This window comes from Cavia porcellus, unplaced genomic scaffold, assembly GCF_034190915.1.
Source record: "Cavia porcellus strain 051 isolate PalLab524CR breed Dunkin Hartley unplaced genomic scaffold, mCavPor4.1 scaffold_26, whole genome shotgun sequence".
Classification (NCBI taxonomy): domain Eukaryota; kingdom Metazoa; phylum Chordata; class Mammalia; order Rodentia; family Caviidae; genus Cavia; species Cavia porcellus.
In genome coordinates, this window is record NW_026947509.1 from 9,469,554 (window position 1) to 9,483,967 (window position 14,414).

At 44.4% G+C, this 14,414-nt stretch overlaps 1 protein-coding gene across 18 annotated transcripts in view; it reads left to right on the forward strand.

Annotated features, from left to right (window-relative positions):
• Esrrg (estrogen related receptor gamma) overlaps positions 1–14,414 on the forward strand; it is a 540,107-nt gene that overhangs the window by 477,046 nt on the left and 48,647 nt on the right. For all 18 annotated transcript variants that reach the window (XM_013157679.3, XM_013157680.3, XM_063236700.1 and 15 more), the window contains 2 exons: positions 1,312–1,422; positions 5,057–5,218. In XM_013157679.3, coding sequence (XP_013013133.1) covers positions 1,312–1,422; positions 5,057–5,218 — 273 coding nt within the window. The remainder of the gene's footprint in view (positions 1–1,311; positions 1,423–5,056; positions 5,219–14,414) is intronic.

The following is a 14,414-nucleotide window of genomic DNA, read 5'->3' on the forward strand; positions in this document are numbered from 1 at the left end:
AAAGATAATCAAATCTTAAAGTAATGGTAGTAGTAGGGCTGTATGAGAAATTGTTTTCTTTTGTCTCTGGAATCCCTAATAATCCTTAACATTTGAGTAATGTATTCACCTTGGGTATTTACATAGAAATGCACTGGCCTTCACCGAACTCCTTCCTGTAACTCAGATAACCCGCAACTCACTCAGTCCACACGACATTAATAAATATTCTGAAAAAGAGCATTCCTTGGTTTGGAAAACATTGCATATGCTATATATCTCCTTTGTAGAGTTTTACGGAGTATATTTGCATATTAACGGCTCTGAGAGGCCTTACGGTAAAATAATAATACTGATGATGTCGTTAAACCGAATCTGTTTTCTAAACAGTTTGAGAAATGCCAAAATATGTATAATGCATTATGTGGTTGAATTTATTAAAGATGATGTTACCCAGTTCTATCAGTTAAGGTACAAAGCAGTCCCACAACAAGAGTCCCTCTTTGTTCCTGTTCCCTTTATTTAAGAAAGGGACATTTGGTCTTGTTCTGCAGCTATAGACCAGAAACCTGATTGATTATTAGTAAATTCTTTCCTTATCATCCCTCCACATAAATGAAACTGTTCTGTATTTTAATTGCCTCCTTTCTGGCTTCCCCCTTTACCTCTCGCATTCACAAACACCCGTCTTCCAAACCCCTGGCTTTCTGAATTCTTTCTTAGGAAGGTCCTCAGGTATCCTGTTCAACATTTCCCACTCAGGACAGCAAACACAAATGTGTGCCACGTTCCCATTCTGAGGCATGTCAGCATTTCATTGTGGAGTGGGCTTCCATTGCATGGGACTCAGTCTCATGCCCTGTTCCTTCCACCAGGCTCTCCATCCTCCTTCCAGACCGAGTGTTCTGTGGATGTGGGGGCCAGGGAGCTCTCTATCTCCTGGTCCCCTGACTCCTACACTCTGAGCTTTCAGGGGCGTCTGAGAAGGAGAATGCCAAATGCCCGTGTCTTTGGAGAAACTACACTAGGATCAGGAGAGTGTCTTCTGGGCAGGAATCGATGTTAAAAGTGGTCTTTTTGGAATGCAAATGATGACTTTGGTGGATTCCTGTACAGTAGTGGCTTATGTCTGTTACCTGCTGGTGGAAGTGGTTTCCAATCTGGGGCAATCATGCTAGTTTAGCCAGTACTCGGCTTGTCCTCCAGTGCCCTGGACCCCTCTGCATCCTCCTGTGTGTCTGCAGAGTGTAGCTGAGTTCCACCATCCATGTGCTTGATGGGTTTCAATGATTGCTGCCGAAACAGTAAGCTGGTACCTCTCTTTGCCCACAGGGGTGCGTCTGGACAGAGTCCGTGGCGGTCGGCAGAAGTACAAGCGCAGAATAGATGCAGAGAACAGCCCGTACCTGAACCCCCAGCTGGTCCAGCCAGCCAAAAAGCCATGTGAGTACAGCAGACGCTCCTGCTTCCTCGCAAGCCCCCACCACTGTTGGCACCTCATCCCGGAGCGCCAGCCCCTGCAGACTCCAAGGAGACCCCCCTTTGTTGGAGCCAGTGGCTCCCTTCCCTGGGATTGTCTGCAAGAAACCAGAGCAACATAGCTGTCATCCTTTTCCCTTCAAATGTACTTGTTTTCTTTCTCTCTCACTGTTTTGCACCTCGTCACTCTGGAAGCAGAGGCACATGGATGCATAGCTTATCCGAGGTGCATTGCACATTTACTGGTTGTCTTTATTTCCAGAGGTACATAAAACGGATCATACTGTGATCATTAGTTCATTGGAGCTGTGCGTTTCAGATTTCACAAGAAAGTGATTTTTGTAGTTTTTGCTAACTAAATGAGTCTGGCTGCTCAGCCTCCCAATGAAAATACATTAGGGGCCTCATTAATTTGGAGCGATAGAAGGTTAACACACTAGCTAGCGATAGATTAAAACTGGAATGGGCCCCACTAATAACAAGCATAGGTTGGTGGTTCCATCTCGGAGGCGCTGATGGGCATCGGGAATTATTTTCAAAGAGCCCCTGATTTGAGGGTGCCAGGTGGCACCTTGAAAGTTGACGGGTGCATTGTTAAAATGCAAGCCCGTTCTTTCTGTCATTAAAAAAGCTCTGTAATATAGACCAAGGCAGTGATTGGATACTGTTTCCAAAAACAGTCTGAATTGTGTCATGCCAGGGAGAGGTAATTCACAGTGTTTCTGCAGGTTGTTCACTCCGGGCACAGGGAAGTGCTTTGGTGCACAGATTTCTCACACTGAGCTCTCCTTGTTGTCACAGAAGGCCGGCCGTGCAAGCTCTCCAGGGGAAGTTGGTTTCACAGCCTTTCTAGAAGAGGCTCAGGAATGTTTGCTCTGCTTTCCCACTTCTCCTTGAGATCCACCAGGAGGGGGCGCTGCTGCGCACCTTACTTGAGAGCATATGGGAATCTATTAAACAAATAAAACAGCCCCTGAACTGTAAACCAAAGGACATTTCGGCTATGTCAAAGGAAAAACAACCCGTTTTACATAAAATTAAAGCTTAAGTGAACATATGGCATAGTTTTCCTTTTGCCTTTCCAAAAAACATTATGTTGATTATACCTTCAATTGTCCAATCTGGCATCGACTCCTCAGCCTGCCTCCTCTGCTTGGCGGGCTGCAAGATACAATCTAGGACTGCGCTGAGCAGATTTTGCACATTATAATAAAAAACTTCCCAATAATGCAATAAAATGCAGTGAACACCAATGCTTAATTTCATTAGAGGGTTAGTTTTCCTTGATTCGATAATATACACATGGCCCATTTCTGATTTATTTTATGTGAATGTGCACCAAAACCATTGATAGCACCTTCTGTAGCAAGAGAAATACACGGGGCCCATTTGTAAGTCAACACGATGAAGGAACATCTATCGTTTTTTGTGTAAACCTGAGGAATCAGGAAGTGGCTTGTCAAGTACCTTTAAGAAGATTACAGCAATTTCAGTGAGCTCCATTTGTCTGAGATAAAGAGGACTCCTAATAAATCATTACTCATTATCTAAGGGCCTCTGTGTTAATTTTCCTTAGTCCATCCAATTAGCGTGTTTTTGTAACAAACATTTATAAAACTTAATTTTCAGATGCTGTCAGATAAGTGTCAGGAGCCGGCCTGGGCTTTGCAGAGGAAGCGGCTGGGGAGGTTTCTGCACCCTGACTGATTGTATACTACAAAGCCCCTGCAATGGAAATTGGGTTCTATTGATTCTAATTAGGGAAACATTAAATAAGATTTACCTAGAAACAGGGCTGCCGGCTATTCCATTTTCTGAATGATGGAAATTTTTAAACTTCAGCCGAATTTCTCTGACCTCTCCAGTCAAATACCCATTGACTTAGGTGAAGCAGATTCCTTTTACCTTGCCCTGAAAAACATCTGGAATCCTGATCTCCTCTGGTTATGTTTGTGTACCTTTACGGTTGCATTTTCTTCTAACTCTGGGCATCTGGTGATTCTTGCCAGGCTTTGGTACATTGTCAGTGCAATGGAAGTTTAAACTTCTCTGAGAATAACTAACTAGGGTGTTTTTCACATAGCATAGGCAAGAAACAAATGTCCTTCTTTGTAGATCCTGTGCATTGAAAAAGTATCTGTTTGCTTTTTAAACTTTTTCCCTAAGAGATGTGATATTTGGGAATGTGTCCGCCCTGCTCTGGTGTTCAATTTAATGATCATGGGATATTACTGCCAATGATTAGTTAGCTGGTGAATATTTAAAATAAATTTAATCCAGTGGCCGTATTAATAAATTTTTAAAGAGGGGCTGGGGGTTTAGCTCAGCGGCATAAGTACCTGCCTTGCAAGCGCATGGTCATGAGTTTGATTCCCCGGTACCGATAAAAAAAAATCAAAAATAAATTTTAAAGTATCATGTCTGGAAAAGTACTAATTATAAGTCTTCTTATTTCATGGCAGGCCACCAAAAGAATGCTATGTTTAATTCTAAATCATAGGAGACCTTAAAGATGGATAGCAAATGCTGAACTGATAAACAGTGAATTACTCTACTTTGGCTTTTGTCTACAGTTGGCTTCCTCAGTGCCCTGGGTTTCCAGAATAACTGCACATAGAACCCATGAATGTGTGTATTTATTCTGACCCATTTGGATCTCCACACTTAAAAAAAAAATAGAAGATGCAAGCTATGTGCCAAAATTGAAAATCGGACCAACGAGAAAAACCATTCCCGTCACCCCGCTTTACAGCCATCGGCTGTCACATGCGCCTGAGCGATGGACCAGGCACTTTGATGCTTCCTATTCGTCTTTAGTGCTTATTGTATGGAGGATTTTTAAAACATACATCACCAGTTTCAGATAGATAAACCTGAAGCAGAGAATGAACTCAGGACAACAGATGAAAATAGAGGATAAAGGCATTGGGCACAGAAGAGAGAATGTGGAGCGTTTAAGTAGGAGCATTTTTATGGAAACTGATACCAGCTGTATATGGAAGGCTGACAGGGCCCATGGGAAGGAGAAAAGGAAAGAAATTCCTCCTTAATGCCTCCCACGGTGATAGAGTTATATAGTCAGTAACTCACCCAGGCAGAAGAGTTCTGACCTTTGCTCTTCTTTAAAGAAATTAAGACAACTAGTGACCTTCTTGCCTGTGGTTACGGTGGGCATCAGAAGTTCTTGGCTTCCATATCCTAGCCTATATTTTACTGGTTTACCATGGACTTTTATTTTAAAGCTGTTGTAGACTGTTTAATCGGTTTCCCCAAACCCATTTAAAAGTCAGAGAGCAAACCCAGAAAGCAGCTAACATCTCTTATATGTTTGCTGCTAAAAATGTTCAGTCTGGACAGATGGTTCATCCCAGCAAGAAACAGGTAAAGCACCGAAGACTATCCATTCCGTGATGAGCGCTGTGGCTTGTTTCTTGCTGTGAGCTTTCCTGCACGAGGTTGAACTCAAGTGTGCAGTGTATGGGCTATAGTGGGGTTCACCGGGGGTCTGTGGGTGACTTTTCAGCATGGGGTCGGGGGGCTCCCCATGAGGGATGCTGCTTTCCCAGTGACGCTGTAGCTCTCTGGTCTGACTCTACAGATAACAAGATTGTCTCCCATTTGTTGGTGGCCGAACCTGAGAAGATCTATGCCATGCCTGATCCTACTGTCCCAGACAGCGATATCAAAGCCCTCACCACACTGTGTGACTTGGCCGACCGGGAACTGGTGGTCATCATAGGATGGGCGAAGCATATCCCAGGTACGGGGTCGGAAAGGAGAGGGGAGAGGGCTCACAGTGGGTTCTCTGGGCGATGGACGCAGATGTGAGAAAGTTCAGAACCCCCTCAGGAGCTTTTTTAACCTTCAAAAAAATGTGATTTTTTTTTTTTAAAAAATCACATTTAATTCAGTTTTGCTGAATTTAATAGAATCATAAACCTTTATGTATTTGTACCCCCTTGAGCCATGAGAGTCATCTAATGTACCTTTCTTCCTTTTAGGAATCACCCATTCCGTTGCTTTATGGTGGCTATTTATATTGATCTGCTCTTCCTATCTATATGTCTTTCTTTAACTTACAGTTAGAGATTTGCCATGATTTTATAGACAAATTATAAAAATACATATTAAATGGACATGATTTCCTAATATGATGATTTATAGTTATTTACAATTTGTATTTACTTTTCTCTTTTGACCCATCCTAAAATATCAGGACCCATAGACCTGCTCATAAGTGTTCAGGATTTCTGTGCTCTGTTTGAATTATTTTTTTTTTAAATCTGTTGGGGCTCTGAATAGTTTGCAATCAAATTTTTGAATGTTGAACAATATTTTTCTGGTACAGTTAACTTCTGTCTCCTTAAACTAGTTTGTCTTTATGCTTTGAACGCTACAGTAATTTCTTTAATCAAATTGATGGAAGTCCCTTTCCCAGCCCACACTGAAACCAATTTATTGGTCATGATACGCCAGCAATGTTGCTAACAGTCGTAACGAACTGTCAGGCTGTATCGCACTGAAGCTAATTTGAAGTCATTAGGTGTGCGGTGTTTGGCGACGATTTGTTACAGTGGTTGGGAACACAGCTGACATTTCTGAATGGCTTTGTTCGGCGTACTTCTAGATGAGGCCAAGCAAATTGTAAACTAATTTAAACATCACTCTGGATTATACCAGCTACTTTGTCTTACACTGGTTGCTAATAAAGCACCCCAAATTAAGTCAAAACTAGTTAAACAGGTGAGTTTGAGCATGTTCTTTAGAAAATACCTTCACAAAGAATACTCCAGTTAAACAGGAAGGAGAGGATTTGGATCATGTGCGTAGTGGATGCTGCCTGTGATTGTAACTCCATCTACATAAGGTCTACAGAAAGTGAGAAAGGAAATATTATAGGATGTCAAGACGCTGGAGAGCTTTGGCAGAATTTGCTTGAAAAGAGCAAAGAAGCCTTATTTGAAAGGAACATAGTACAGAAGAGCTAGAGTAGAAGTAAATAAAAATGTTTGTTGAAGTATTTATCGGCCTTTTTAGCTACTAAAAATAGATTATTTATAAAAGTGTAGTATGTCATTATCACATATGTGTGTATATGTATATCCATATTCATATTTTAAATGCCATTATTCTGACCCAGGGTTTCTCATCCTGGCAACTCCCTGATTGGGGACTAGATAACTCTCTCTTATGAAGGTCCTGTTTATTACAGGGTGGGTAGTGGTAGCCTCCACCCATGGGTGCCACTGGCACCCTCAGCAAATCCGAGTCTCCAGACTTCGCCATCTGTCCCCAAGGCAGGCAGAGTCCACAGCCTGCTCCCCACCCTGTCCCAGTAAAGGAGATCCGTGGTCCCAGCCTGGAGCTCTGGCCTTGATATCCTCAACTCACAGAGGGGCTGGAGGTGGGTGGTGGGAGGGAGGGGTGCAGGAGTTCACAGACGTGTCCAGCCCCGTCCAAACATGTCCCCAGCATGGCTTCTGGGAATAGAATCAGAACTCTTTCATCTCCCAGTTGACTGCATTTCAAAGAACTGTTTCAAAATAGCGATGATGATGGCAGTGTTATCGCCCTGAAAGACAGCAGCAGTGTGCAGGGCTATCGTGGGTGCTTTGCAGGCTTTCTGTTATTTACCCAGCTCTCCTCAGGTCTGCCGGAATGAGGCGATTTACTAAGCTGGTATTTCGGTATAGCCCAGACGTACCGCAGTAAAGACCAGTGAAAGTCAAAACTCTTTCCGTGCCTCTGGTTAAGGAAAAGGCAGAGATAAAATGGGCCGGTCTGGTTGTGTGTCTGAGTAGCAGTGTCAGCTCACAAAGGAGCCTGTCATAGGACCTGTGCCACACCAGGGCTGTGACTTTTGCAGAGACGGTAACTTTAAATAACTCTGAGTAACACTGTTTCCAGCGGTGGAAACAATTACTCTGTGATTATGTGCTCAGCCATAAGCCCAGGCTTAGCATTCGTGGGGGCTGACGTGAGTGATTCTCTATCCCTGGCAAATGCCAGAGCAGGTCACTGTGCAGTGATGATTCACCGCCCTGGCTTTCCTCATACCCCAAGGGTATTTTCAGAGATTTCCAGGAGTATCTTGGCTTTTCAGAAAGGAATCAGCAAAACAAGAATGAACAGAAATTCCTTTTGATTTTGTTTTGGTTTGGTTTTTGGTGACAGGGTCTCTTGCTATACTTCAGGATGGGCCTGAACTCTGTTGTAGCCCAGGCTGACCTCAAACTTGCCACTATCCTCCTGCCTCAGCCTCCTGAGTGCTGGGATTACAGGCATGTACCACCACGCCTGACTCCTCTTAATTGTGTAACATCAATATGCCGTTCAACATTTTGAGCAGGAGGATAGGATACTTTCATCTCCAAGCAAGCTGGCTCTCTCTGGGTTCCTAGCCATCAGGGAAGCCACAGAGTTATGCAGAGTGTGGGGCAGACAAGGGAAGGCAAAGAGAATGGATGGCTACAGCCACCTTTCCGCCCTGATCAAAATAAAATTACATTCTTGATACAGGAGCCCATTTTTATATGGGATCAGAGCCTGAATTAAAACCAAACCAGAGTTGGGAATGCTCATCTCAGCCCAAGTTCTTTCTTGCTGTAAGGTTATATTAAAGGGAAACAAACTTTTTTTTAACATAGTAACATTCCCGGCTTTGCTGTCTTGTGCAGCCCCAGTTTCTGCAGCTCTGCACACTCTTGACTCTCGCAAAGGTGTGTATTAGGTAAAGGGTGACACCCAGGAGCACAGCAGTCCCCCTCCCGCCTGCTGGGAGTGTGCTTTCGGATACTAGTTTGTGCTGCATCCAGAGTGGAGAATCGCGCCAAAGAAAATACAGCAGAAGAACACAGACAGGGCGGATTTTTCTTTTTATCAGTAAACAGAATTAGTTGACGTCCATTAGCGCATCACACAGATGAGAAAACGCGCGATTCTGAAACATGACTGCACTTTATCTGCGGGAGAGGAGAGATCACAGGGCCTTTGGAAAATGCCCTCCTTGGGTCGCAGGAGCGTGGGGGCGGCAGGACGGATGACGGTGCCCTAATAGCCCTTCTTAAGAATGACAGGGCCCTGCCATTAGCATCCTTTTATATCCTTGGAAATTGCCAGCGCCTCGCTCTTCTGCTTCCTATCTGCCTGGCTCTTTTTTATTTCTCTTTCAATTTCGTCCGCGCTCGGATAAGCGCATGCTAACACAATATGATTGAGCTGTAAAATGGAACGCTGTCGCCTCTAATCTCTTTTATATAGATACAGAGGTTCTCCTGGCCGCCACTCCATGCCGTCCCCATGGTGGGCCCCGCTTAGAGCTGTCTGCCCGGGGATGGAGCTGTGTCCATTACCAGCGTGCTGAGGTTTCACTGGCTGCTGTATTCGATGGCCAGCCCAGCGGTCAGCTCTCTCCCTGTTCTTTATGGTTGATTAAAATATTATTATGTACCAGAACTTTGTTAGCAAGATGCAGAATGTGCTTAGTCAGCTGCTGCTTAAAAAAGCATGGCCCATATTAGCTGACCTATATAAGTGGCTTTAATATATTTATGGGTCTTGCCAGGCGGCTGACTTCAGGAGAACAGAAAGGTATTTGGACAATTAAGTAAATGGGATATTTTAGGAAAAAAAATTGTTTTCCTTTTCCAATATGGCAGCTTTTTAGGTTGGCTTATTGTAACGTGATGTAATAGACAGTTGCCTGTTAAGGGAGAAGGGCCCGGCTGGATCTGGAGACTTCTTAGTCACATTTTTAAGATGATGTCTATTAATAATGGCAGCTGCTGGGAACAAAAGCCCAGGTGCCTGTAATCCTGGCACTTGGGAGGCTGAGGCAGGAGGACTATGAGATTGAGGCCATCCTATGCTCCAGAGTAAGTCCAAGCTCAAGGCCAGCATGAACTACATAGACTCAGTAACTAAATAATAACTAAATAAATAACCTAGAATTTTTCTACATAATGAGTGGAAGCAGGAAATAATAATAAACCTTAAGAGAAAGCCACACTGGGAAGATAACATGGTAACACATCATTAAATATATTTATCCATACAAGAAGCAGAAATCTGAACAAAAGAAACTAGTATTTTCCACTTAGCCGGAGACATTTTTGTAAAACTATTTAGTTAAGGAAATGTATTAAAGAGTGCTCACTGACTTGGCTTTTGGTAGTTCCCTTCAGGAGTGTTTAGACTTTAATGAAAAAATCTATAAAGAACATGGATTTTTAAAAGTTTTTGTGTTAGGACGTAAGTTTTGCAAAGGAATACCTTTTTGCAAACTTATTGTTAATGGCACTATTTGGAGATAAGGCTAGCACGGGGACCACTGTTTTCAGAAGAGACCAGTTTTTAAGATGACATTCTCTCGCATGTGAAGTTGTAGAGGTTTTCTCTTACAATCCTGCTCACTCGGTGTTGGTGGATGAAATACCCGCCTTATACCTGTAATACTATTAAGTGATTGGCTACGTGCAGAAGCCCAGAATGTGTGGCACCATCACTCCCATCAGGGTATGCAGTGTGCGTGGGTAGGGTTGGAAGTGTTAGAAGCAGGCACCCCGACTGACTGAGGTTGGGGTCTGCCGTGTGTGAGCAGCACCTGAGAGTTTATTCTGAGTCTGTGTCACTGGGACTTGATGGACACATATTGATTAGTACATTTGTCATATGCATGGCCCGGGTCCTCAGTGGGACAGCCCCTGAGGTTCCATCCTCCCCCCACGCCGTCCCTTAACTATTTCTGTGTAGGGTTGTGGCTACTGCTTTGCTCTGAAGAAATTAAATCAGTTGCAGCCTTTTTCTTAGGGTCACTGTATTTTTTTAAGTGTAGCTCAGTATTTCAGAGCGATGTAGTTGAATTTTTAAGTGGACAAAAGTTCAGTGTAACACCCTTAGCCATGGCAATGAAGAAGACTTGAAATTACAGCGTTTCAATTTTTAAATATTTGGAGATTGTACTTCATATACCTGCTCGTTATACGTCTGTGTACCTGTAGGATAGGATGATGATGAAGGCTAAAATAAGAAATCTGAGCTGCCATTGAACCATTTTTATAATTTATTTAATTTCTCTAGTTATATTGTAAAAATGAGTTATTGTAGAAATTAAATGAAGGGAAAATGCATGCAAATTTATACCAATGTCTAAGGACTTTGCAAATTCTAGAGCATGATGGAAATGGATGGCATCCCATGTTCCTGTTTTGTTTTCCCGGTATAGTGCTACACATAGTCTTCTTATTGTGATTAAAAGTGATCCAACGTGTTCATATTTACAAAAGTCTTTCTAATATGTATCTTAAAAAGCCATTTTTAATAGAGAGGAAAAGCTTATTTGAGTAGGAAGATCATTGTATGGAGAGTGTTTTTGTGTCCTGAATGAGCAGGACATTGTGATCTAAATAATCCAGTCCAAGTCCTTGGCTAAGCCTACAATAACTGAAAGTTTACCAGTTTCTGAAGTCACATCTGTGATATCAGTAGTTTAGGAAACACACTGCAAATAATAACAACAACAACAACAACAATAATAATAATAACTGGAAGCGTCGCCCCAAAACTCCTTTGCTGTCTCTAGCTGACCTTACTGGAAATAAAAACACAGACCAAGAAAGCAGCAGTGAGGGTCCCTCGCAGTGGTCCCGGCCACGTGAGCTGTGGAGGAGGCTGGCAGAGCCTGCCTGCTGCCCTTTGCCTCTCTGGCATCAGTACCCCACACTTCCTGTGCTCAGGGGCTCCCCCCAGCAGGACCTCTGCAGGTTCTAGATGTCCCCAGTGTATTTCCCATCCACTTCCGCCCATGCCACTTGTGACCTGAAAGGGGCCCGGGTTTCACAGTGACCCCTGAATACAGTCCGAGTTCTCTGTGTGCCATTCACAGCCCTCGGCACGGTGGGAAATGTAAGAGATGTATGTGACTTGTGACACCTGCTCTGGGTCGCCCGTGTCTGTCTGTCTATATGTATCGACACATGTGCGTATGTGTGGCATCCTCTCTGTGGTTTACACGTTTATTAGCTCCAGACCTCAATTATCCTGCTTTATTCTTTTCCATACGATTAAACTGTAAGTATGGAAGCAGCTAGGTCTGTACAGTTGTTTATTGTGTGCAAAGCACTTCCACAGACTTCTCCTCAGTGAGTGTGAGGAGCTTCGACGCACAGTGTTAGAAGTTACCTGCAGCCCTGATGCGCTGAGCCTGCAGGAGCTTTCACTGCGGTTCACTCTCCAGTGATTGTTTTTCCAGTAGCTTCCCCGCACCTCTCCACCCGTCCCATGGCCCTTGTCACCCGTTCCCGATACCTGCTTGCTGCTCGTAGCATATTGAGCATCTCTCTAAATTCCATTTTTACCTTTCTAAAATGAAAGCTTATAGGAACAAAACTGAGTAGAAAAAGAAACGGATGACATATCTTTACCTTAGTAAAAAATCAAGAAGTTTGATTGTTAGGTGGATTCCCTGAATCACCAATTTAATGAAATAAGTGGATCACTGTTCAGTTACCCATGTGCTGGCTTGGAGAAGTCTGGGAATGGTTAGTTGCTCTGGTTGCCACCTCTACACACACACACGCTCGTGTCCAGATTCCCTAGGTATTGTTTGATTGACACAGGGAGACTGGAAGCAGCCTTGCCTACATCTACAGTGTGGGCTCTACAGGTAGCATCCAGTCAGTGACTCGGGTCAGGCCTGGGTGCTGTGAGTACCCAGGGACGCAGCACAAGTTCTGCCTCCAAGACCCCCACAGTATGCTGGGTGCCGGGGGGCAGGGGCACACTTGTGCTGTTCCAGGAAGCTGCATTGGAAACAGTAGGTGTGACTGCAGTCTGGAGACCCAGACAAAGAGCCCGGAGCTGAGAAACCTTCACTTCCTGCTGAGAATGGGTTCCTTTGGGAGGAAGGCAATTTTCACTGAGGTGGTCTCGCTCTGACCTTCATTCCCAAAGGTCAGAGTCGGAACCTGTGAGTGGACCTTCATGGGATGAGGTGGCCCACTCCTTCCGGCAATAACAAGGCTGTGTGTGTGTGGAGCTGGTGCTGCGGATCTCTATGTACACTGGGTTCCAAAACATATCATCCTCTCTCCCGGACATGCCCATGGCCAGCGCTAAGCTCCTTAGAACAATGAAGTGCTAAGACAATCTTGGTTGTTCAGATCGAGATGATGCCATCTTTCAGAAGCCAGAAATCTGCCTGAGATTATCAAAGTACTGGCCTCCAGGGTCTGGCCCAGCTCAGCTTTTCCTTCCAGTTCTCCCTTTTGAATTAATGGAGCAGCGACCCCGACTCTTCAAACCATCTAAGAAAAACTGCTTGAATTGAAGAGAAACTGGTTGTTTCTAGAGGGAAAAGCACGACAGCGAGGCTGGCACGATTATGTAGCTTATGTAACCCACATCCGGCACCCAGAGCCTGGTTCCAGCAGTATTCTCTGGGAGGAAAGCTGGGCGGCCTGACGAAGGGACGCCTGGAAGCGTCTGGTTTGTACCTTTGCTCCTCGCTGACCCCCGTCCTACCCCGTGTCCACTGCCCTGAGTGGTTGCCGTGCTTTTCCCCTGTGTCCCTGTATCTGCCTCCGCCAATCTCCAAATGAATGCGTGTCTATCCCGGCCTTGGCTTTGACACTCTGGATATATTGATTAATAGTTGCCCTAAGCTCCTTTTAGCAAATCAAATTTTCACTTTTAGCAAGGATTTCGCCTCTGATTTATTCAGCAAAGTGAAATGCACTAAATTGACTTTGACATTCAGGGAAAATGGCCCAAAAACAAAGAACAGAGGAAAAGAGAGAAATCACATGGCAGCTGCAGACCCCAAGCCTCAAAGAAGCAGCCTCTGTAGGGTAGAGTCCTTCTTCTCGGTGTTTTTAAACACCGAGAAGTGAATTCTTCATATATATTTTTTAACTGCTGAATTTTCTTTCCGAAAGGCAGTGAGCCCCGAACGTTGTGTTTTGCAGAGAACAGTAACTGCAAAGTCTGGGTTTGTACATTTCAAAATTGGCTTATGGAAGCAAGCTGGTAAGCAGTTGGATTGCTTGGGATGAGAAATATTCAAGTCATCTTACAGAAAAGAGAACAGTTAGGTTGAAATTACTAGTGCCTTCTAGCAGTAGTGCGGAACTAGCAATCTTGTGTGTGTGTGTGTGTGTGTGTGTGTGTGTGTGTGTGTGTGTGTGAAGAATGGAATTTTTCATTGCTATTAGGCGAATGGGAATTAATTTTGGGCCCGAGCCTCAGGGTAGAGAAGTCGTGTCACCCTGCTGTGTGTGCCCCCTCCTCAGCTGTGTTCTTCTGTGAGCCAGTCCACCCCCTTCTTGTTAGACCAAGGTTCAGCAAATAGGTCACCACCAGGTGCAAGACAGAGTGGTTCCGAGGTGTCAGGCCTCAGAGAGCCAGTGTGCACCAGGCTGAACGGAGCTCAGCGTGGCCCTCAGGGAGGAGCAGAGGCATGAGGAGGACCAGGGAGACTTTCTGATGCTGAGATCTCAGGGTGGCATCAGCTCGGGGGAGATTTTATCTGAGTGGCCAAAGGATAGCGGGAGGAGAAAAGACAGCTGGAATGCACTGCGGCTTCTCCTGTCTCCTCTCTCGTGTCCGACCTGAGTTCCTTCATTGAGCAGTGAAGGTCTGTCTATAGGTGAGTGCATATACCCAAACACATCTGAACACACCCAAACACACTTGAACACACCCAAGCACACCTGAACACACCCAAACACCATCACACAGGCTCATGGCACTCATTTGCTTTTTAACTGCATATTTTATTATCTCTTTACTTTTCAAATCTAATAGGAAAGCTTTACGAAGCTTCAGAAGGTGCCCCATCTATTCCTATCAGTGGGGCTTTTTACAAGTCAATTTCCTTCCCTGCCCTGCCCTGCCCTTCTTATTTTATTTCTTTCCTTTTTTGCAGCCCTGGAGATTAAACTCGGGGCCTTTGCACTGAG